General features: G+C 42.2%; 1 protein-coding gene across 1 annotated transcript; it reads right to left on the bottom strand.

Moving 5' to 3' along the window:
* Window positions 1-6675: 6675 nt before the first annotated feature.
* On the bottom strand, window positions 6676-18068 carry GPA33 (glycoprotein A33; the record flags this gene model as incomplete). Its single annotated transcript, XM_082488547.1, has 7 exons — window positions 6676-6760; window positions 7459-7582; window positions 8141-8254; window positions 11419-11577; window positions 12114-12324; window positions 13246-13397; window positions 18020-18068. 7 exons carry the CDS (start codon window positions 18066-18068, stop codon window positions 6676-6678), a joined length of 894 nt encoding a protein of 297 aa, XP_082344673.1.
* Between the last annotated feature and the right edge of the window lie 6470 nt (window positions 18069-24538).

The raw sequence follows: 24538 nt of genomic DNA, 5'->3' as shown, positions 1-24538 counted from the left end.
AGGAGCTATTTGGTCAACTTCTGCTTGTTCTCCTGTTTGTCTTGGAGGGGTTGATACTTGAAAAATCAACAAGCTTGCCTGGACCTCTATTCTCTTCAAGACCATATGCCACAGGATTCTTCCAAGCCAATTTCTGAACAGGCCAAAGACTGTTCTCCTTAGGTCCAGGGGTTGTGATCCTGCTTTTTGCTTTTTTTACTTCCTGTTGGGATCTCAAACTCTGCTATCTCACGGTTACTGAAGCTAAGTTTGCTCCCCAGCCTTCACATCCCTGACCAGTTCGTTCTTGTTTGTAAGTATGAGGTCCAGCAGAGACTGCCTCTCTTCCTTGCCTCATCAATCACTTGTATCAGGAGTGTCAGGCTTCTTCCAGTTGTCTGAAGAAGGCCTTGTGTACTTCTTCCTGATAAGGCAGTCTACAGCAGACATCCACTAGAATGTCACCCACATTTGTCTGCCCTCTGTGTCTGACCCATGAGCTCCTGACTGGCTTATTGTCCACCCCCAGGTGGAGCTGTGTGCATTCCAGCTGCTGTCTCACATAAAGACCAATTCTTTCTCGCCTCCCAAGTGTGAGAAAACAAGCTGGACAGTAAGTGATGTATGGGAAGGGAAGCCTAGCAATATCTTTATTCCTGAGGCCTGTAGGCTCAACACTTGTGCTAGTTTCAGGGTCTGCATTATAACTAGTTAAGTTATCGAAGAGAGAGTGTTTGCTGTGTCTAAAGTAAGGGTAATCTTTATTACATCTTTAGCAATATGTCAGCAAAATCTTAAAAAATAGAAGGCAGGCAGCAATTTGGGGATTTTCTGGTTGGAGGGTCTGTCAAATATTAGGTGTTGGATTTTGCTGTTCAGGTGCATGTCAAACTGGAGGAAGCAGTGCTGTAATCCTTGATCAAATGGCACAGTCAATACTTGTTCCACGGGGTGGGTTCTTTGCCGGCTACCTAGAGTGAGGTCCATGCCGAGTTATATTCAAATAGAAAACTTGCTTCCATTTCAGGGCCTCTGTGTCTTGAGCCATCGCAGTCAGATGATGTGCTGATTCTTCTGAATAAAAACTTGTGTTGAGTGAATGAAAACTGTATTCAGGGAAGCCCTGTCTGGATTTACTAGCAAAATAGCTGTAGTTTTCTGTTCTTGATACCTTTTAAAAAAACCTGCATAATTAATAGAGAGGGACTGTGCTTTTGACCTGTTAGTTGAATTAAAAAGTGCTAATCCTTTCCCCTAGCAAGAATTTCAAACTTTCCCCAAAAGTTAAGTGACTCAAGTATATGTGTGAAACTGAGGCTTTTAATTTTTAGTTGATAGAGGTATATGCAGCTGACTGCAAAGGCATTAACAACATCTTCCCATGTGGCAGAGTAAATGTACTGTAGTGGGGCAGGGGAATAACAAGTTTGTTATCTAGTTTCTGCCCTCTTGAGGTCTTCTGCAGGATTATTGCTTGCACCCTAGAATAAGCTGCTAATTAATTTTTATTGCAATGCTTTGCTAAAATGAAAAAATCGGCAAACACTTCCATTAGTCTAACCCTGTATTATCCCTGTTCCCTTACTTTTCCCTGTCTTAGAAGCTCCCACAAGCTTCTCTAATTACCATTTTCAGACAATTCCCCATACTCCCTAGTGAACAGGTGAAAGGCAGGAGAGGCAAGTTCCCAATTCCCTTATGTTGAGCTATAATAAATTTGGTACTAGTTTCAACGAATCTAGAATTAATATTGATGGTTTGCTCATTGTACTGGGAACTTCAGATAGAAGACTGCCTTGGTGTCTTTCCTGGAACAGATGATACAAATAAATAGAAAAGTAGTGCTGTTACTCTAGCAACAAGGATTGTGAGATAATTAACTCTTGTCTGTCTGATCAGTTCTGAATTGTGTGCTGCACTGACTCCTGTAATAGGCAGTGGCAGTGCTGGCTTTTGCCTGTATAATACTGGAAATACATCTCAAAATCCTGAGAAGAGCAAGGAGGGCAGTGAGAGCAGACTTTGGGGGTTATGCAAGAAATGGGTAGGGGTGGAGTCCCTGGGGGGCAGCTGTGAAGAATAAAGGAGTTCATTAAGGTTGCCAGTTCATTAATAACAGCGTTTTCCAAATGCAAGAACAGTCCAGAAATGCAGATAGATTGAGCAGGGGACTGTCTTGTCTTTACAGGAGACTCACAGCTGCATCCTAATCTTAGTGCAGTATATGGGAGGTAGAAGGAGGTACAAAGGTAAGAATCCACAAACACTGGCCAGGTGTATAGGGATGGTTTTTGGAAAGCCAGAGCTCACCTGGAGTTGATGCTTGCAAGCGATCAAGGTCAACAAGAAGAGCTTTTATGATTTTGTTAGCAGGAAAAGACTGAACAGGGAAAAAGTGGTCTTGTTGCTGAATGGTGCGAGTGATTTAGTAACATGGCTGGACTAACACAGGTGAGGCTGAGGTGCTCAGTACATTCTTTGTTTCAGTCTTTCCTAAAAAGGTCTCTCAGATCTCTGTACTCAGGAAGGGTTCAGGGAGGAGAACACCAGCAGTGGATGAAGATTGAGTCAGGGATCAGCTGGGAGATCTCAACCCATACAAGTCATAGGGCCAGATGGGCTGCATCTGAGGATGCTGGGAGAGCTGCCTGATGTAAGGCTTTGTAATGTTGATGTAAGGATTTGTAAGGCTTTTCTCTCACCTTTGAAAGGTCGAAGAGAGCATGGAAAGTCCACCACAATGGAAAGCAAATACTGCACCCAGCTGCCAAAAGGATGATCTAGGAAACCATAGATTGCTCAGCTCTACTGTAGTCCTTGGAAAAAACATGGAATCCTCTTGAAATGTGGTTTTGGGTACGTGAAGGAGAAGAGGGGGACTGGGAACAGTAAGCATGGATTTGCCAAGGCTAAATCATGCCTGATGAGCCTGAATGCTTTCCATGATAGGTTTGTGACTAAGGGGAGAGCAGTAGTTGTCATTTACCTTGAATTTAGGAAGGCTTTCAATATGGTCTCTCACAGTATGCTTGTATCCAAGTTGGGATGTTACAACCTAGATAGGTGGACAACTGGATGGGTAAAAACTTGGTCATACTCTATGTGGAGGCCAGTAACAAGTTGGGGTACTGAAAGAGTCTATTCTATGGCCTGTTTAGTGTCTTTAGCAGTGACCTGGAGGAGGTGATGGAGTTCACTCTTGCCTGCAGAAAACACCAAATTGGGGAGACCAGCTGATGTACTCCAGGGCAGGACTGCCGTACAGAGGGATCTAAAGAGGCTGGCTGGGGGGCTAGTAGGAACCTTATGAAATGCAGCAAAGTCCTGCACCTAGGAAGGAAGAATCCCTTGCAACTATATGGCCAGGACTGGCAGGAGAGCAACTCTGCTGAGAAGAAAGCCCAAAACTAAGACGGGAACAAAAAAAAAGGGGGGGGGGGGGGGGAGAATTGGGAATTTGGAATTTCTTCCCCTTTAAACAGAAGAGGGAAATGTGGTGTAGTCCTGGTTAATGTAATTGCTTAATTACTTTGAGGAGGGCAGGGTGAGCCAGTTTTTTAAATTGCATGCAAGATAGCTGTCCTGCCTGCTTTTCATTGGTTTGCTAGACTGATGAAGTGGACTTTTTTGCTTCCTTCATATGCTTCGTTATAGAGTAAATGGCCTGTTGCAGGTTGCTGAGGGATGGTCAGAAGAAAAACTAGGTAATTTTTTAAATATCCTCTTGATATGCTTGCCAAAACAAATCTTGCTAAGTAATGAAGTATGAAAATCTTTCAGTGGTCGTTGTTCCACATGGGGTAACGGATCTCAGCAGTTCTGCAGATGGGAAAATGGTTTGGTGAGGGCTTAAGTCCTTGTGTTCTGGTTCTTCCTGTTCACGCACAGATAAAACTTACACATGCATATTCTTCCATGTAAAAGTTGAACATAACTAAACAGTAACTTACTGTAGGCTGTGTAAAGGGTAAAGTAGGAATTTATTTTTCTGCCTGGTCATTCATTTTCTACCTACTTTCTGCCTTTTGAGGGAAGTGAGTGTTGAAGTTCAGTATACATACATTAATTCATTAGAATGAATTAAGTATTTCTAGCTTTCCCCATCTTCCCCCCAAATATGTTAGTGCTGCTTTAATTTTGTTTAAAGTTGTGGGTATACTACAGGCTCTTGGAGTTATTCCTGCTTCAAAAGACATACAAGGCACACAAGTAATTAATTCAATCACAGGAAAACCTTGGAGTAAGATAGGAATTTGAATATGTGTATTTCTGGCTGACTGAGTTTAACAAATTGGTTGAGAAAAAACACATGTAGCATTCTGATAAATGCACAACTTCCAAAATGTTAGTCTTATTAAAAAAAGAAAAAAGGGGAAAAAAGCAGCACTGATATATCTCAGCCTTCTCTCTATGTGCTATCTCTTAGTTTGTTTCCCAGTATAGAACTGAGCTTAGCATTGCAGAACGTAAGTTGTTCTGCTTTAATGGTTGTCAAGTTTGACACTTGCTTTTCCCCTGCTACTTCTTATGGAACCTGCTTACAGAGAATTGAGTTAATGGGTTTGGGGGTCATTATGTAATCTTGTCTGTATTTTGTGGCTGTTTTTTTTCAGATAGATTAACAAATCTGCATTAAGTTGCATTTTTCTTTATGGTTAAAGTGACCAATATGTAAATGTTACTTCAAGACTTCAGCTGATAGGCAACAATTAAGCTTCCTCTATCCAAAGAGTATGGGATAGGTAACACAATGTTAAAATGGTTTAGAGGCCAGAGACAGTTTCTGGCCATAAATAGTTCTGATAGTTGCCAAGTCCTTTTGCTGGTGATTCCAGTTAAGGTCCTTGATGAGAATCCACACTATTATCGCTCTTCAGCCCTAGGGTATAGGTGTTTGTGAGGGGAATGCAGGAGTGCTGACTACTGTCTGTAACATTTATATAAGAAATAGCTTTTGTTGCACAGTAAAAACTTGTTACAATGCTAATTAGATAATTCATACTATACTTGCTTGTTACAAAAGACAACAAAATACATATCAGCTCTGTCTCTGAGCTATGCACCTCATTTTTTTATCTGCCTTCAGCTTCTGTGTGCAAAATTCTTTTTTAGTTATCCATTTTTGCAATGTTTTGTCATGCATCTAAACTAAGCACAGGAACAGATCCTCAGAATGTCTTGCTGAGTTGCATTTCAGATTGTTCATTGCCAGAGAGATTTGGGTTTGTATATACTTTCTAATGAATTCTGGTTGTTGGTTTTTGCAGGTGTTATTAGTAGTACCATGTAAAACAAAGGCAGCTAGAAAGCAAGCCAGAATAACAATTCTGGCAGTCTGATTTGCATAGTGCAAAATCTAGAAAATGCTGCCCATGTGTAGGAGGATTGCTCGTTCCTCTTTAAAGTTAAATCTGTAACAAAAATCTAAAATATATAAGTAACTACTTGTGGCTAAAGGGTATGTGGGAAGCATTGCAGTAAGTTTCTGAAACTGCTGAAGTTGAAAATGCAACAGAGAGCTTTGAAAGGATAAATATTGTAGTATAAGTCATTTATTGAACATGTCTTTTTAAAAAAAAAAAAAAAAAACCAAAAACAAAAAAACACCCAAACCAAGAAACCAACCCCAAACAAACTGGCTCTTAATTAGCTTTAATACGATATTGTCAGTCTTTTGGACAAAGACAGTCCATTCTCTTCCAAAGATAAGATACCAGTGATGGGAGTTCTCTCTACATTTGCACATACAGTGCTTCTGATTAAATTGTTACAATTTTGAATAAAAAAGTACTTTTTCTCCCCCCCCCCCCCCTTTTTTTTTTTTTTTTTTTTCTTCTTTTCATTAAAGATGTACTTGCCATGTACATGCTCTCATACTGACATTTTTTCGGAAGCAGGAGCAATGGACTATTTCTGACTTGCCCATGCAACAGCCAGGAGGAAACGATAATGTAATAAACATTAGTATTTAGGAACTCTCTGAGCTGGAACTCATAAGTTCAGGAATCTGACAGGCTGCTAGACTGTTTCTAGATCTTAGTAGCAGCCAATTACAAATACATCTAACTTCTTACCTTATGTTATACCATTAGTATGCATTGTTGTTCCAAACAGGCGGCTTTCATTGGTCATCTGTAAATTTTTCCATATTTTTATTTATATGTGCATGTATAATATATACAAAGAACACATTTAATAAAATGTCCTTAAAAATCAGCTTGCTTTGTTCTGCATAAACTAATTTCTATACTGGACAATGCTGTAAGCTGTGACAGTTGCATAACATCATAAACAAGACCACCCTTTCCTGATGACCTGCAGTTGGTTATCTTGAAACCTCCGGTGGATCCGGGGATAGAGCAGCAGCCCTGTTCTCGAAATAGACCTGGCTGGCTTCAAAGTGGGAAATCTAGAAGACTGGTTATTTTTGGATGACTGGGTGAAACAGTGCTTCACATGTATTTTTCTGCTATGAGGTTATGTATTAGTACTCATTGTCCCTTAAGCACTTCTTTCCAGGCAGACAAGGATATTCTCTCCCAGAACTTGAAGGCAAAACCATTAGCTTTCATTTTATTATTAAAAAAAAAAAAAAACAACAAACTTCTTGCAGTAAGAAAGAGGGATTGACTTTTCTACAGTGGTGTCTGTGCCTCAGCAAATCCTGAAGGTGGCATTGGCCTCGTGCTTCTTTTTTCATTCATCGTCAACGTTCCTCTCCTCTGCTCTCTGATTTCTTGTAGGCATCTCATTGGAGGGTTCGTTTCTATCTTCTCGCTCCCTAAAACATTGTTCAGGAGTAGAGATGTTAATTAAAACCAGCTAGAAATTTTACAAAGAGATTTTGTGTTAGAATGGTTTTAGACTGCTCTAAGCTGACCTGGAAGTGTACCAAACTGAACTCCATAAAGTAAGTCTTGCTGGTGATGCAAGAGGTGCGTGAGCTACTTTTTTTTCCATAGCCTGTATGTAGAGAAAGGGTGACTGCTGTGTCTTTACTCATCCCGCTTTTCTTCCAGTGGTCTGTTTCCATTGTGAGAATAAACAAAAGGTTTCTATCTTGGAGCGAAAATTCTGAATACAGAGCCTCGTGGTGATTTAGGCTAGTAATGACAGAAACGGCTATAGGGACTTGGAGAAATGAGACGCAGTCTGGGCTTTGCTTATCAAGTAGCTGCATGTGCTTGACTGACTTGGGCTTGGGCTTGCTAATTCATTTCCAAGGTTTGAATGGGGTTCTACCCCAGAGACCGCAAAGGTGTCTGGTAATACTGGACATACTCAGTGAGAAGAGATAGGAGCCCCTAGGGTAGAAACTGAAAGGACAAAGAAGTGCACACTTTCCTTTATTTTCTTTTTTTTTTTTTTTTTTTTTTTTTTCCCTCCCCCTCCCATGCTTTCCACTCGGTATGTTGTTCCTGGAGAGAGAAAGTGAACCCTTCATATGTTCCATTCACTTTTCTAGAGAAAGGTACTTACGTCATCTCATAGTCCTTCTCCTTGTCCGCCCGACAGCAGCAGCAATAGGCTAAAATACCAATAACTATAATTGCAGCAACAGCTCCACCAATGATGCCAGCGTAAAGAGCTATGTTCATGGATGCTATAAATGAAGAAAAGAATTAGCTCTTTGCAGTGAGAATGATATCAAATGCAATTAGCACAATCACTGGACTTCAAATCCCACCACCAGATGACAGATCTCACTACCTGCTCTGAATGTCAGATCCAGACTGAGTGGAAGCCACATTTATTTGAGTACAGCAACTGGAATGAATTCTGTACTGGGCAGCTGATAAGTCTGCAGGAGCAATTAGTTCAATACTGACAGGGAGGAGCTCCTGGATCTGAACAGCTGCTGTATTTTGCTGGTACAGTTTAGTTTCAGCCTTTGGGAGCTCAGGCCTATCTCGCTCTACGCATTTTTTTGTCATCTGTGAACTAACCCTAATAAGTTAGTGAGTGCTCTATTAGCATGTAAACCAGTGCAGAGAATCTGCCTTAAAGGTAAAAGTGTGCTTTTTTTTTTTTTTTTTTTTTTTTTGAAAGAGAGAGAACAGAATTTCATACTTCTGTCTGCATGGACTCCATTAATCCTTTGACACTTAGCTAGGATAATTTCTTGGGTACTACTCTTCCAGTAAGCCACCCCATCTCTTACGTGGTACAACGCTGACTGTCATGTTGCAAAATTCCTTTCCCACAATGTTTGTTGAAGTGCAGATGTAAAAGCCAGAGGTATCTGCTGAGATGTTCTTCAGAGTTATTTGTTCCCCTGTTGTGAAACACAAATGCAGTCCAAAAAAGGAAAGAATTAAAGCAGGGAAGGAAGTGGGGACAGCAGCCCTTCAATTTCAGGCAAGGTAGTGGGAGTGATGAGAGGTTATTAAAGCTGATGGATTGATTTGTCTTGCTCGGGAGCTGCCATGCTAGTCCCTAGGTTTTAGTGTGTTTTGTGGGAGGACAAACGGAAGTGTGCTGTTTTGATTACAGGGAACATTCCTTTTAGAAAGAAAATTGTAGGTGGAGGGTAAGGAAGCATGTGTGCTTAGTGAAAGTTTTTTTTTGCATTGGATTTTGCTGAGAAATGTAAGATGGTCCAAACAGGCATCTGGCTTTGAGAACTGGCCATCTGATGAATTAACTTGTAGAACAACAAAAAGTTCTTCGATCTTCCAGCCCTTAGGATTTCAGATCTGAATTATTTAGCAGTAGGGGAAATAGTTTTCTAGTCTGGGAGAGGCCACACAGGTTGTGAAAATAAATGAAGGAAAAGAAATGGGATTGTTATGATACTGGTGTCTTCTATCCAGCCTAACAGAGCTCAGAACCATATGCTAAAGCTCAACTCCGTCTACTCAAGCAGTCAGTTTTTGTTTGTTACATCTCCAGCCGACATTTCTATGTGTAGTCCGTGCCTTTTGCTTGTGATCTACTGATAAAGGTCCAGATTCCTGCTCTAAAAACAAAAGGCTCTCCATGCTTTTCAGTGACTTTCCTGTTTTATTTTCCCTGTGAGCGCTCTTCTTTCCAGCCTACTCGTGGGACTAGGCTTCTGTTTGGTCTCTGCTGGCACCTAGTGCCAGATAGCAAAAGAGCATGCAAACCAAGAAATAACAGACTGCATGCTTGAGGTTTGTTTGGGGTTTTTTTTTTTTGGTGGTTGTTGTTTGTTTTCTTTTTTTTTTTTTTTGTCTCTACATACTGTTTGTGCTTACTTCTATTTTTTTTTTGTGTGTGTGTGTGATGTCTATAACCGGACTGTAAATCCTTCTATGTTAAATCAAAAGTAATTGACTGGTGAGTCCAACTGAGAAAAATGAGGGCCAGATACTCACATTTTTGGAGCAGCTCCTAAGGGGATTCTGCACACTCTGCAGCACTGGGACTTGCTTAACGCAGAAAAGTTGGTTGCAGTGACAGTACATAGCCATGTGTTCAGGGCTGTGTGTGATGCGTTGGCACTGCTTAGTGGCCCATCAAATGAATAAGGTTTGTGTCACTGGTGATATTTTGTCTTTTGCATAATTTATGCAAGAATCGGCTAGTGAGTGTTGAATATCCTGTTGAGTCTGATCATATTTAATTTACCTCCACAGTGATGCTACAATAAGTTAAACCAGGAAGGTGGATTGAGAGTTGGCTGCGGGACAGAACTTGGAGGGTTGTGATCAGCGGCACAGAGTCTAGTTGGAGGCCTGTAACCAGTGGTGTCCCCCAGGGGTCAATACTTGGTCCAATTTTGTTTAATATATTCATTAATGACCTGGATGAGGGGACAGAGTGTATCCTCAGCAAGTTTGCTGATGATACCAAACTGGGTGGGGTGGCTGACACCCCAGAGGGCCATGCTGCCATGCAGCGTGACCTGGACAGGCTGGAGAGCTGGGCAGAGAAGAACCCAATGAGGTTCAACAAAAGCAAGTGCCAAGGTCCTGCACCTGGGGAGGAAGAATGCTAGGCACCAGTATAGGTTAGGGGCGGACCTGCTGGGAAGTAGCTCTGAGGAGAAGGATCTGGGGGTCATGGTACACAGTAAATTATCCACGGCCCAGCAATGTGCCCTTGTTGCCAAAAAGGCCAATGGAATCCTGGGCTGCATAGGGAAGAGTGTGGCCAGTAGGTCGAGGGAGGTCATTCTCCCCCTCTACTCTGCACTGGTGAGGCCACAACTGGAATACTGTGTCCAGTTTTGGGCTCCCCAGTTCAAGAGGGACAGGGAACTGCTGGAGCGAGTCCAGCGAAGGGCAACTAAGATGATTGAAGGATTGGAGCATCTTCCTTATGAGGAAAGGCTGAGAGTGCTGGGGCTCTTTAGCCTGGAAAAGAGAAGGCTGAGGGGAGACCTTATTATGGCGTACAAGTATCTAAAGGGTGGGTTGAAGGAGGATGGAGCCAGGCTCTTTTCAATGGTTCCAAGTGACAGGACGAGGGGTAATGGGCACAAGTTAGAACACAGGAAGTTCCGTTCAAATACACGGAAACACTTCTTTACGGTGAGGGTGACAGAGCACTGGAACAGGCTGCCCAGGGAGGTTGTGGAGTCCCCTTCTCTGGAGATTTTCAAGACCCGCCTGGATGCAGTCCTGATTAATGTGCTCTAGGCAATCCTGCTTTAGCAGGGGAGTGGGCCTAGATGATCTCTAGAGGTCCCTTCCAACTCTGAAAATTCCGTGATTCTGTGAAGGGTAGATTCAGATACTCAGTCTTTGTGGAGCTGAACATACCAGAAAGAAACAAAGTTGTTTAAAGGAATAAATCTGAGTTCTCTGTCACTAGTACACTTCAAAAAATATTAAACCCTAATTTCTGTGTGAATAGTACTACCAAAGGTCCTGTCATAGAAATTCAGTTCCTTTTTTTTCCAGATTCTGACTTAAAATGAAAGCAAATAAAATACTGCAGGCTGTGTGACAGTTCTGAAGAATCGGAAGCCTCTTTTATGCTCAGAGCAGGAATGGTGTAACTGTTTCTCATGCTGCCTTCCTGTAGGTGAGGAGTCATTTCTGGAAGGAAAGTAGCTTCCAGAGCTAACTTTTGTTTGCCTTCACCCCAGAAAGCAACTTGGTCATTGTTGAGCAAGCTGGGATATAAAGATACCCCAGTTAGAAATGTTGATGTTATTCCTCATGTTATGCCCCCCTTACACCCAGGAACTGAGAGGTAATTATTTCTGGCTGCTTCCAGAGTGAGTCAGCTTTCTTGCCAGGTAAGAGCTGAAGTAAAAATCTTACTGACCATTGTTACTTCAGGTAACAGTCTTTTTCCCCCTGCTAAGTTACTCATGAGTGCATCTTGGATCAAAAGGGCAACTTTTCAAAATCCTGGACAGAGAACTTCCTAGAAAAAGCCTTAAGTGTGTTTTTGTATTTGTATTTCAAAATCTTTCCAACCCTGATCTACAGAGAGCTCAAAGACTTGTCTTTGAACGTGCCATACCTTCTGTTGTTTGTAGTACACGGGGCTCATTTTGTACATTGAAGCTTTGCCAGGTATATCTGGGCTTTGGGGAACCCTCATGAGAAATGCAGGTCAGATTGATTGTCTGTCCGTATTCTGTTGTCCCCAAAATCTGGCATTCTGGCTTGGATGGTGCAACTGAAGGAAGAAAAAAGGGAGGAATTTTATTAATCAGGAGTAGTTTTTTGTTCAACCCATCTCCTGCACCTATGTTTTTTATTCCTTCTAAACAGAGGCTGGTCTTGCACCTACCACCTTCTTCTGTAAGGAACTGGAGTGAACTTGTCTCTAATTTGTTTCTCCCTGCTTGGAACTGGTCAGCCAAGAAGGAATTGTAGGATGCTTTTTGGGATGTCTAATAGTGTTGAGTAACTCATCCTTTGATAACTGGAGTATGACAAGCCACAGTGGGAATGAGGAATGCCCTGTAATGAGGCAAGGGTTATTAGGAAAGTGAACTATACAACTCTAAAGACAATTTTCTGCAGTCTAAGGGTGCTCTAAGCCTTCCAACCTACTTCCATAGTAGTAGGAAAAGATCAAAGAATTGTAGATGATGACTTCCTGGGAAAGTTTTTTTCTGTTAAAAAAATCTGTTGTCTAAAACAATGTGGTTATTAGAGGAAGGACAGTGTTTTATTTAATGGATCTGGTGTTGCCTCCATCATGCTTACCAAGGACGAAAAGAGCCAAGGTTGCAGTCCGTCTGGGGGGGTCATTCCGTAGACGAACGTTGCATGCGTATGTCCCATTGTCTTCCATGGTCACTGCATTGATGGTGATACTGATGTCCCCTTTGTTTACATCACCATTAAACTGTATACGGTTCTCATAGCCCTTGCCATACTGTACAAGTCCATCAAAATACCTAGTGACAGCATCATCCTGATAGAGAGGAAAGGAAAATGATCCATCTTAGTCTCTTCTGTGTGAGTGTACAACCTAACTTGATGGATTAACCCACTCTTAAGAGAAGAGCAGCTTGGAAAAGAGGTCCTTAAACTGCCCCAGTTTGCCAAAAAGCCAAGAAAAACATAGAAATTCAAAAGGGTCTGTCTGGAATCCCTTTCTCCCACCTTATCTGAAGTCAGAGAAAACTGATTTCTTTTGCTGGGGCTTATTTACCTTTCCTGTCCAGGACAGGACAACGTGAGACTTATCCGAGATCCATATGTCAATCAAATTCTGCTATGATTACAGAAACTCCCTTGCTTTCTTCCAGCAAGGATCTTAAGAGAAGGAACCCTTGGCAGTTACTGCAAGATGTTTGAAGGCTGCTTCCCCTCTCACTAATTCCCAAGAAGTCAAGGAGAACTTTAGAGGTCTCTTTACCTTCAAATACTCCATGTGAATGTAGGAGACCTCAAGAATTTTTCCATGTGCTATTATCATCAACTTAAAACTTTTTATATAGTATCAAAGATATGTATATATAAATATATATGTATAATATATATACTTAAAAATATACATACCTTTTTATAAAGATTTTGTAAAGTTATCTGAGAATTTCACATATTTTAACAGACATAAACACACAGTACATACAGCGATGTATCCTCAATCCACAGTTGCAAGACCAAGAGAAAGGCAAGAGAAGGGTGGGGGCTTGCCTAGTATCATGCAGTAGATTTGCGATAAATTGCATCTAGAATCAGAGTTTCTGTTTGCATAGTTCTGAGATTAAAGGCAGTCTTAAAGGAGTGTCTTCCAACATGCATTCCCACCCACAGCCCCGCTTCCATCTATACTCCCACCCCCTTCTTGGTTGTCCTATCATATGTTTCTTTAGGCGACTTGATTTACCACACTATTGATTTTCCTCCAGACAACAACATCTCCTGAGTCAATAGAAGCATCTGTTTTAAAATTACAGCTGAGAGTAACGTTGTTCCCTCGTGCCACCTGTATTTCCTTGGCAGGTGCTTCCACAGTGAGGGCATGAGCAGTCACCAGAACTAGGAAGAGAATAAATTCTGCAGTCAGCAAAGTTAACAACATCTGGATTCCATGTTTTGTCTTTTTGGCTTTCTTACATGCCACGACAACCCCACATCTCCTCTGTCACCCATGACATTCCCCATTGAGCAAAAGGTGATGTATGCTGGGGCTGATTCACTATAGGAAGCTGCTACTCAGGATGGCTAAGAGCTAAACTCTGGTTTCCTTTCCTCACTTCCCTCTTCTTTACTGGACGTACATTGCCATGGAGTTTATAAAGATGTATTTCAGGTGGTTGGGTTTTTCTGAGCCCCTTTTCAGCGTGACTGACGTCTTTTGACAGTTCTAAATGTAAAGAGGGAGATGGATAAACAGATAATACAAGTGCATCAGCAGTCTTAAGGATTCAGGCTAAACTAACAAATTGATATTGTCAAATTTCAGCAATCAGGAAAACTGTCAAATAGCTTGCCTCAATCCAAATCCATACAGAAGTGACACTTTATGCTAGGGAATCAAAACCTGTTCATGTAATGGCCTGAAAAGAGAAAAACCTAGAAAAACAAAGAGTACTTGAAAGAAATTAGAAGAATAGTTATTTGTTTTTAAAAATTAGTAGGGTAGTAGTCACTTTCTCCAAGAACTGTAGCTCATGCCAGTGGAGCACAGGAATAGCCGAGAGTTGAATAAAACAGAAATCCCTCTGTGCCCTGGTGAAGCATGCAGAGTACAGGTAGGTGTTTCTTGTACGCTGTATTCCATTTGACTTGATGCTTGATTCATCATACCTGAGCATTAGCTAGTGGCAGATCTTAGTTAATTTCAGAATTGGGCTGGAGGTTTACCTCTCTCCTGCCATTGATGACCTTCGTGCCTGTGGGAACCTGTTTAAAAACACCTGCTTTCTCGTTATGGTTTGTGTGTTTTTTTTATGGCACCAAACTGAGTAATTTGAAAAAATCTAAGAGAGTGCAGGGAGGTGGGAAAGGGAGTGCTGCTCAGAGGCGCTCCTATGGCAAAGAGGAACATGGTCCAGTAAGGAGGAAAGTAGAGGAGGGGCATGCTGTGTATGGTGGTGAAGGTTTGCTTCTGGAAGAACTGGGCTGAGTCAGTGTACCCCAGAGAGGATTTGACTGAAAAGTTGCTGTCTAGCAAGCTTTGTGTCCTCATTCTGCCCTATCTATGTCCAGATTAGATCCATAAGGAAGTGTAATGTGTAAGGGAGAGAGCAAAGGACATCTAGATTCCTCCTTGAGAGTTGCAAACTGATTACGAATGTGTGCTTTTTTAGACAGGAAAAAAACCACAGACACCTGCATTAGGTCAATAAGAGCCATTGGCAAGTTGAGCACTACTGGATCCTTGACTATAGCAGCAGTGGATGATAGTGTCCCTTAGAAAATAACAGCAGAGGGACCCAAAAGGTTTTGTTGTCGCTGTGCTGGGAACCTGCTGGTAGCAATTCAGGTACTTGCATGGGGTAACATGGGACAGTTGGCATGGAGATCTGCTCCCCCTTGGGAGAGGCAAAAGCTTCTGTAACAGCTTCCCAGATCCAGCCTGTCCACCATAGCAATTTGTCCTTCGAGTGTCTTCTGGAAGTATGGGCCATCTCTAAGAACTGCTGCATCCTCCCTCTCCTGAGAGGAGTTTGATGGGAATTTTCACAGTAGCCAAAGCTTTCCCTCCTCTGCACCCCTCCTTCCTTGCTGCCGGGCAGGGATGGTCTCCCTTCCACAGTTATCCTCAGAAGCAACTTCAGACATTTTTGGAAGGAGTGCAAACATGGCTTTCTGTGCTTGTTAGTGTCTGGTAAGAAAAGGTGTCTGAGTGATCAGAGCAGGAGGCTTCTAGCTGAAATTCCAATCGTTCTCCATTCCCTATCACATAACTGAGTTGTTCTGTGGTCTTGCACAATTAATTGGTTAAGCGTGGTTTCTCTTCTCTCGGGGATTAAGTCATTTACAGCTGCTGACAGCTATGAGAAGGAAACCAGCAGGGCAAAGTGTTGCTAGCATGGTTTTATTGCAGCCACTCCCAGGTCTTTCCCTGCTCTGGAGCACCCAGTGCAAGCACCATGTTTGTGTAGCCCCAGGGCTAGCTCTTACTGTATTTTTCATCATGCTCTCTATATTGAGGGACACCTATGAAAGCTTTCTTGTTTCCTGTCACAACTGGATAGAGATGCTTTCCTGCATTTAGGTGAAAAGCACCACCATCTGTACTAGGAGATGGAGCAAAACCCATTTCCTAGTCCTTTTGTTGCTCAGAAACTGGTTCCACCAGGCCTGGGTTCACTGACAGGTCATTAACTCAGCCCTGAGGCAGAGAAGAGACTGCCCAACCCTAAGGCTTCCCCTCACAAGTGCTTTTCCTTCTTCCAACTGGATGACTCAAATCCTACAATAAATGAGATATTTGTTTGGTTTTTTCCAAACATGTCTGCAACGGAGAGTCAGAGAACAGCTAAACCAAACATTGTGTATAAGAGACACAGCCTATAACAAGAGAGACTGCTTATTCATCTGTTGCTGTCACCCTAATACACAAATTCTTCTGATGCTCTCACTGTTTTTCACCCACATCATCTCTCTCTGGCCCCCACTTCTCCCTTGTTAGGGCTCCTTCTGGCTCTCAGGGAAGCTGCACGGTTTCATTCTGGGGCGCCATTTACTCACGCCAATTTCCTCTTTCCCCCTTTTAACATGTCACTTTGTCACAAAGTCACCAACAGCCAGCTAGTCACGGTCAGCATCTCTAAAAATTGGGGTTTATTCTTCAGGGGTTGTTTGTTTTTTTTTTTCCTGAGAGAAAACAGAATCTGTTCAAAGTATGGCTGAAGGGAGGGGAAGGCCAATTCTGAAAGAACCAAAAAAGGAGAGATGATGAATAGCCTATATAGTACTAGAGGGATGGTGTCACCTAGATTAAAGCCTTAGAATTACTTTCTTGTGTATTTTCAATTAGTATGTTTATAACATTTTGAAAAACTGAGAAAGGCTTTATATCCCTCTGCCCAACTTAAACATTTGTACTTGTACAAAGGAAGAAGAAAATCAAAGTGACGTGTCTACTTTCACATTCCTTACTGAGTAAGTTTTAATCAGAACAGAATTAAGGGTAATTAATAGAGCTGGAAACAAATAGAGGAATATTTTGTTTGCTGAAAAAAAATGAGATTCTGATCAAACAAAATTATTATTGCTGATTTGTCTTGGTAGATTTTGCTAGTGGGAAAAGTAGGAAAAGTGGAAGTGTTTTACTTCACTTTTAGAAGGAAATGCTCTGACTTTTAATTCCTTAATACTTTATATCAGAATTTAGCTGAAATTTAATTCCAAAGTCAGAGAAGGGAAACCTCTTAAATGTGAAATTTGCAGGAAAAGTAAATATTTTGTTTGATTCAGAATAGCCATTTGGGGCTTTTCCTTCAGCAAGAGGTTCACAGTACCAGTTATTCACACAACTGCAGTGAAAAGCTGTATAAGCAGGAGTAGTCAGCCTGTGCCGAGATTCTGATGCAGCTCATTCGGGGCAGCTATGGCATCCCAACACTGCACTGCCATGTGCTGTGCAGTTTCTCCACTCCGGTTCACTGCAGGAATCTACTATACCTTCTCCAAAAATTTTCCACAGGACAGTATTTTAATACTGAATTATTACCATTTGAGTCCTGCCCAAACAGGCAAGAAGAGCTTCACCCAACATACGTATTTCTTCTCTGAAAAGTTTCCCATCTATAATTTGGATAGCATGAAAAAGGAGAATAAATACCAATGGCATTACACAATTTACATAATGATCATGAAATCATGGCACAAGTCACATTTGTTGCATACGGGGCACATCCACTTTTTCTAATTACGTTAAACTTTATGAATTTCCTTTGGGTTTTATTGTTGAAGTGAGGTTTTTCAGGATTTTTGGAAAAAAAACAAAACCACAAACACAAAAAGAAAACAAACAAAAAAAACCCCAAACACCCAAGCAATTTCCATGTGCATAGCTTTGTCTGAAGCCCAGAAGGTGGTGTAGCAGCAGTGGAGTGAGAAGACAAGACAGGTCAAAAAGCAGTGGAACTGAGACTGCAGGCTCTGCAAGGCAGAATGAGAAAGGGCAAGTCTGTGATGAAGGCCAAGGATGAACTGGCTGATTTATATGCGTTAATAGGGATCGTTCTGCATCCCCTTGATGTGAATAATATACAGAGATCACAAGTGTATCAGAGTACATATAAACAGTAGGATTTAGACTTATGGAGACATATGCTAAATGCAAATTTATCAATAAAAGAATAAAACCTAAGGACTTTTCCACTTCCACTTCCAGATGAGGAAGTTCCTTTTTCAGAGATAAACATTGTAATTAAAGGAAGCCATTAAAACTGTTTTAAAAAAATATTTTCCATCCTCATGAAGAATAGCATTCTTCTGCTCCTAACACTGTCTTGCAGCTTTAGGATATGCCTGTGAGTCTGGACGTTCAGCACAAAGACAGTAAACACACCTGCCTGATCATAAACATGAAGGAACTTTTACTAAACAAGAAGGAAACACACAAAGTCCGTTGGAATACTCGGACTTTGGAGTGTTGTTTCCTTCTACCCAACCCTTGAGGACATAACCAAATTAGTACTCACTTGCACTGAAAATGAACAGCGAAAGGCTTTTCATTGCCATCCTCCTCATCTCTCCTTTGTTTCACCTCAAGGTGCTCTTCCTTGTAGTCTCTAGGTGGCTGGATAAGTAATTCTCTTTAGCTGAAGGGCTGCTTCACACTGGCTTCACAGCTTCACTTCCTCAGTCTCTTTAAACGTGCTGCTTCTCTGGTCTGCCACTCCCCTCCCAGCCAGAATGACAGGCCAGATCACCAGTAGGCTTTGACATCGCTCGCTGCTCTCTGCCTAGGGGCAGAGGGGACGCTTCTGAACTCCTTCCCCAGTTGTGAACTTTATTCCTCAATTAAACTGCCTTTCCTAGTTTCTCCTAACACGCAGGTACACAAAGCAAGAGAAGAGGCAAACCAAAGGGTGTGGTGACTGGGAGTGTACAGTACAACAATTGAAGTCATGCATGCAATGACATGGAACTAGGGGAGGATAAGACTCATTCATCTTAAGTATTTATTAAGGGAGCCTACGGCCAGAGTTAAAAAGGTATTGAAGTGTTTCACAATGCAGGCTGCTGCCCACATCCAGGCGTTAAGGAACTGAGGTGCCTAACTCCGCTTACTTTAAATACATGTAAGAATATGTAATTTATGAGAATTTGATGACTAATGGGTTATCTAAATATAAGTGACTTTCACCTCAGCCAGGTTCTTATGCTCTTATGCCTACTGTTCAACTGTCCCAGTGTGTGACCTGCACAACAGGCCTTTTTCTGCTGAAAAAGGCTGTTAGATAAACCAATCAATGGCTTGTGGCATGCTATCTATGTACCCGTTGTGGCATGCACAGTGAAAGTCCAGCCACTGCTCACATATTCTTGATGGGCACTTGGAAAGCACAAATAGCTGCTACTATAATCAACTGAAGAATAGAAGGAGGACTGATGACAGCTCAGTCAAATATTTGACATTACATTTAATTGAGTGCATGTGGCTAGCATGTCTTTTAAACTCTTTGCTGCCAATAGGCAGCAAGGTGTGTCTCCATCTAGGATACTCATCTATGCTCTACTTCTAGCCATTTGAGAGATGTGTCACTTTTAGGGTGAGAGTGATCATTTTAGGCATCTTAGATGGGGAGTTCATGTCTTTAGACCTCATTTTCAGATGAAATTAATCATACTCACAATGCAGTGATAATACTAATTGAACTCTGTTTTGATTATTGAAGAAGGCTACCTCAAAAGTAGGTGTCTACACTGGAGATACCTGTGTTTAGTCCAGTAAAGTGGATCTGGATCTTGATCTTGTGCTGACCCCATACTTGCATGGTAAACCTGCCAAAAGCCAGGCTAAAGACTGCCTTTTTGTCTATATGGCAGTTGTTCAAAACACCTCCAAGACAATGAAGCTTATGAGTGATTGGAAATCCAATCCCTCTGATAAAAAAGATAATCTATATTCCTGTGCTTGATGCATAACCTCAGCTCTCTTCAAACAAACTGTTAGTACAAAGCAAATTAAAGCACATAAGAGTACAGAAACTGTATTCTTTGGCAATCTTCCAAATGAAGACAGCCAGTAGAAAAATCCATGCTGCTGTAGGCATCTCATCTTTGATAGGCTGCAGGCATTAGGAGATGGCAAGCACCCTGCAAAGAGAGGAGAGCCTTTTCCAAAAACAGCTCGCTAACCTCTAAATGCTGACTACAAATGATGTAAGATGTAAACAAAACTGGAGCAAGGTCAGTAGTCTCCTTTCTCCTATTTGGAGCCCCCGAGGATGAGGTTCCTCACAAGGATAAGCTTCTTAAATTTTTACCTCCTTTAAAGATTTAAGAACTTTGTGACTTTATCCACAGCCTCCAGGGAGAGACAGGTAGGATCTTCACTCTAGCTTCCACACTTTTGATTTTGCTCCTATTTAATATTTAAACTGAATTGATGAACAGAGATAGTGACAGAAATGCCATCACTGTACACCATCTGCCTATACTTCCTCTGTCAATTCTCAGTTCTCTACATAACAGCTTTGAGTATTCACCGAAATAACTTGGTTACAGTCCCTGACAGACACTGTACCAACTTGGTAAGCTTGATGTTATCCTCTTCACAGAAATAAGACTTTCACTGTCATTTATACAACCTCTCTTCCCTCCCCTCTCCCCAATAATTTCAAAACCCACTTGATTGATTTCAGCTAAATTTGACAGACAGATAGTAATCTTAAAGGTGGGAAGTTCCTTTCAGTCTCATAAAAAATCAGCAATCCCAATCAGTTGGGATAAGAGAGAAATCTAAATTAATGGTACCTCTTAGGCATTAATCATTGTCTTCCATTTCAGGAATATGTGGTTGCGCAACCGGTTGCGCAACCAATGCCCCTAACCATGGTCTAGCTCATCTCTTGCACAGCCAGGCAGATAGGGAAATGCAGTATAGCGAGTAGTCAATAGGGGGCAAGAGTTGATGGCTCCATGAGGGATGTTTATTGTGCTGGGGCATATCGGACTGCAGGATTCACATCCATTGGAAACTAGGCTTGTTAATCCCACTGCTTGTGGAAATACATGGGGTTTAGTCTGTTTTCTTAACTTCAGTAACTGATGAATAAAAAACCCAAACCAGAGAGAACTTGCAGAGTTAAGCTGAAAACAGTGCCTATAGCAATAGTTCCTCTAATACCTAAAGCAGGTCTGAGCTTAGTAACCTTACTGTCTAAAAGATGGTATGTAGATTAAGCACTGAATATTAATCCTGAAACAGATGCACTATTTTCACATAAATTTAACTGTAAAAGTAACAAGATGCATCATCTCCAAGCGTATTGGCATGTGTCTGGTTCCACTGCGCTGGGGAGGAGTGACAGGCACTGGATCTCGCCTCATGGTCCATAGCTCGGACCGGCTAATTATCTGTCATCAGTGCGGAAATACTGGTGTGGAAAGGATTCACTGTGGGAACAGTTTTACCCTGCCTCTCTCAGCCTCTCAGTTGCATTACAAGTAAATAAGTTGGCACTGATTTTGATAATGTTCTGTTGTTTTGGAGACATAGCTAAATAAGACTGGTTTCCTATGTATCGTAGGGAACATATGCTTCAACACCTGATACTTACATAAATCTTATATTAAGACACTTGTTTAGATGCACTTTTTTTTATTGCTTTTGTTAGTTATTTAGTCCTAGATTGGAAAAAGGTATTTAGGCACTTATAACCTGTCACTTTTCCCTGGCAGTTCTCGTTGGAGGCCTCAGGAGCTGTTGATAAATGCAGGAGGCAAATGTACAGTTTACCTATGAGAAGTTGGTGGAGCTGCCCAAACAGAAAGACTGGAACATCTGGCAGTTTTAAGAGATTTTAATTTTGTTTCTGGGTTGACTTTCTTTCACTGTCTATTGTGAGCTGCCAAAACTCATAGGCATTGGCACCACAGCTAAAAGAACTGCCAAAGCTTTGCCATGGCCCTATTTAGGCTAATGCATGCTATGTCTTAGCATAGGCTGACACACATCAACTTCTTCATCACTCACCCATGGGTAATGTAAACCCTCAAAGTCTTGTTTTTGCTGATGGCTGCAGCTCTGGGGAACCTTTTTGCTGATATAGAGGATTCTGATATATAGGATTCTTAGGAGATATTATTAGCTTATTTAAATGAAACTGCCATTGACATGAAAAGCTTTAATAGGTAACTAGGGTGGCTTGACAAAAATACTTACTCTGATAAGACTCACCTATGAAAGCCAATGAGGATTAATGCATAGGTAGCACAGTGCTAACACTATAAATAATAGTAACTCCTGTTAAGCCAGAGACAGAGGAACCTTCCATCAAGATCCATCCTTTCCCACCTAACAGGACAGCACCTGGCCATGAATGAATATATTAATCACCAACGACAGATGCCCAACCACTTACAGCTTGTTGCTTTTTTCTATATTTGTATGTGCATACATTCATTAGCAAAAATTTCTAGCTTCCTTGCCTCTGTTCTGTGTGGTCATCTTGATCAACAACTTATAACAAGCAGTGAGGGAGCTGCCAGCCTGCCAGCTGTCTGTGTATTCTCCACAAGTCTGCAACATATGCAATCCTATCTGCATCTCTGCATGTGAACGGTTGCAGTGGGCACGGCAGGGCTTTCAGGTCTAGCCATCGTCCCCTGCTGCAGTTGTATGCTAAAGATTCATGAATGGGATAGTCAGAGGCAGCTCAGTGACTTAAAAGCATCAGGTTTTATTGAGTGTCAGTGGTATACGTGCTCCCACAACATTTAGGTCCTTTGAAAACTCTGTTCTCCAATAACAAGGGAGTCCGTAGGCAAACTTCTTTAGATCACTTCCTGCCTCAATTAGCAGTAATTAACAAGAACACGTGGCACTGCATTGCAGAAGTGGCTAAGAATTGCATTGCCCAGAGGAGGCAGCTGTAAGATCAACACAATTCATCCTCTTTTGTTAGGATCTCTTAAAACCTGTAATCAGTAATCCATTTTTCCCCTTGATATGACACCCAAGATTTAACATACCACTTTCTCTCATTCCTGCTTGCTCATGCCAGTAACTATATTAACACAAGTCTAGGCTATGAGCACACAAAGACTTGAGTGCCTGTTTCATGGCTTTTCTCTGCCATGACAGGGCATCCCTATAGATATGGCCCCATCCCTGTGTGGGGATGCAGCACTCAAGTAGGAAGGAAGGGGGGTATGCAGGCCCTGCCCAGCATGATGCAGCAGCAAAGGTATCTCTGGTATGAGATAAATCAGTTCTCTTTTCCACTTCCTTTCTTGTTTGCTTGATTGTTTGCAAAAGGAATCAACAGTGGGATGTCATCGCGTGACTCAGAACTGGAGCTCCCAGTACAGGTAAATAGTACTTAGGCTTTTGTCTGGTTCTTCCCCAGACCCGCCTGGCCCATGAGCTTTGCTGGGGAGTCAAGAGATGGGAACTGGAAGTGTCCTCTTTGAAAAGGCATCAGAGAAGACACAGCTTACCTCAGTCCTAGCTCTTCCAAGAACAAAAATCAGCTAATCATACAATCATAGAAGCACAGAATGGTTTGGGTTTGAAGGGATCTTTACAGATAATCTAGACCAGCCTCCCTGCTGTGAGCAAGGACATTTTTCACTAGCTCAGGTTGCTCAAAACCCCATCCAACCTGACCTTGAACACTTCAGTGATGGGCCATCCACAGTTTCTCTGGACAACCTGTTCCAGTGTCTCACCACCTTCATAGTAAAGAATTTTCTTCCTTATATCTAATCCAAATCTACCTTCTTAGTTTAAAATCATTGCTCCTTGTCCTGTCACTACAGGCCCTGGTAAAGTCTCTTTCCGTGTTTCTTATAAGATCCCCTTTAAGTACTGAAAGGCCGCAATAAAGTCTCCCTAGAACCTTCTCTTCTTCAGGCTGAACAACCCCAACTGTCTCAGCCTTTCTTCATAGAAGTGTTCTAGCCCTCTGATCATTTTGGTGGCCCTCCTCTGGACCCAGTCTAACAGGTCCATTTCTTGTGCTGGGGGCTCCAGAGCTGGATGCAGTATTCCAGGTGGGGTCTCACCAGAGTGGAGTAGAGAGGCAGAATCACCTCCCTCAGCCTGCTGGCCATGCTTCTTCTGATGCACACCAGGATATAGTTTACTTTCTGGGTTGCAGGCTCACATTGGCAGCTCACATCCAGTTTTTCATCCACCAGTACCCCCAAGTCCTCTGCAGGGCTGCTCTGAGTTCATCCCCCAGCCTGTGCTGATATTGGGGATTGCCCTGACCCAGGTGTAGGACCTTGCACGTGGCCTATTTGTACTTCATGAGGTTCACATCGCTCCACTCCTCAAGCTTATCAAGGTCCCTCTGGATGGCATCCCTTTCCTCTAGCCGAATCAATTGCACCACTCATCTTGGTGTCATCTGCAAAATTTCTGAGGGTGCACTCAGTCCCACTATGTCATTAATAAAGATATTGAACAGTGCTGGTCCCAGTACAGAACCCTGAGGGACACCACTTGTTGCTGATCTCCATTTGGACACTGAGCCATTGACTGTAACTGGATGCAGCCATCCAGCCACTTCCTTATCCATCGAATAGTCCATTCATTGAATCCATCTCTTTCAAATTTAGAGGTAAGAATGTTGTGAGGGACCATATCAAAGACTTTACAGAAGTCCAGGTAGATGACAGGCAGCTTGCTTCTAGTAAGCTTGGAGTGGCTTATCCTGCACTGCGTTTCCCAAGGACATCAGAGATCATACCAGCATTTCAAGTTGTGCCTGGTGGGATTCCACTTGCCTGGAAGCTCCCAGCAGGCGGAGGTCCAGCCTTGCTGGCTCTGGGCTCTTCTCTGGGCTCCTCCTGCAACTGGGAAATGTCAGAGGATCCAGCCCACGGCAGGGAAGGGGTTAAGTGCTTGACCAGCTGCCGTCTATGAGGCACTGAATTCTTTCCCCATGCGATCCAGCAGCCAGTATCAGGACAACGCTATATTTAGAAAGCTGATAAAGGTTTGGTGCCAACAGTTGTCCTGCCCCTTGATGAAGAAGCCGCAG

The sequence above is a fragment of the Vanellus vanellus genome, assembly GCF_965231255.1.
Source record: "Vanellus vanellus genome assembly, chromosome: 1".
Classification (NCBI taxonomy): domain Eukaryota; kingdom Metazoa; phylum Chordata; class Aves; order Charadriiformes; family Charadriidae; genus Vanellus; species Vanellus vanellus.
This window is presented reverse-complemented; position numbering and strand designations above follow the sequence as displayed.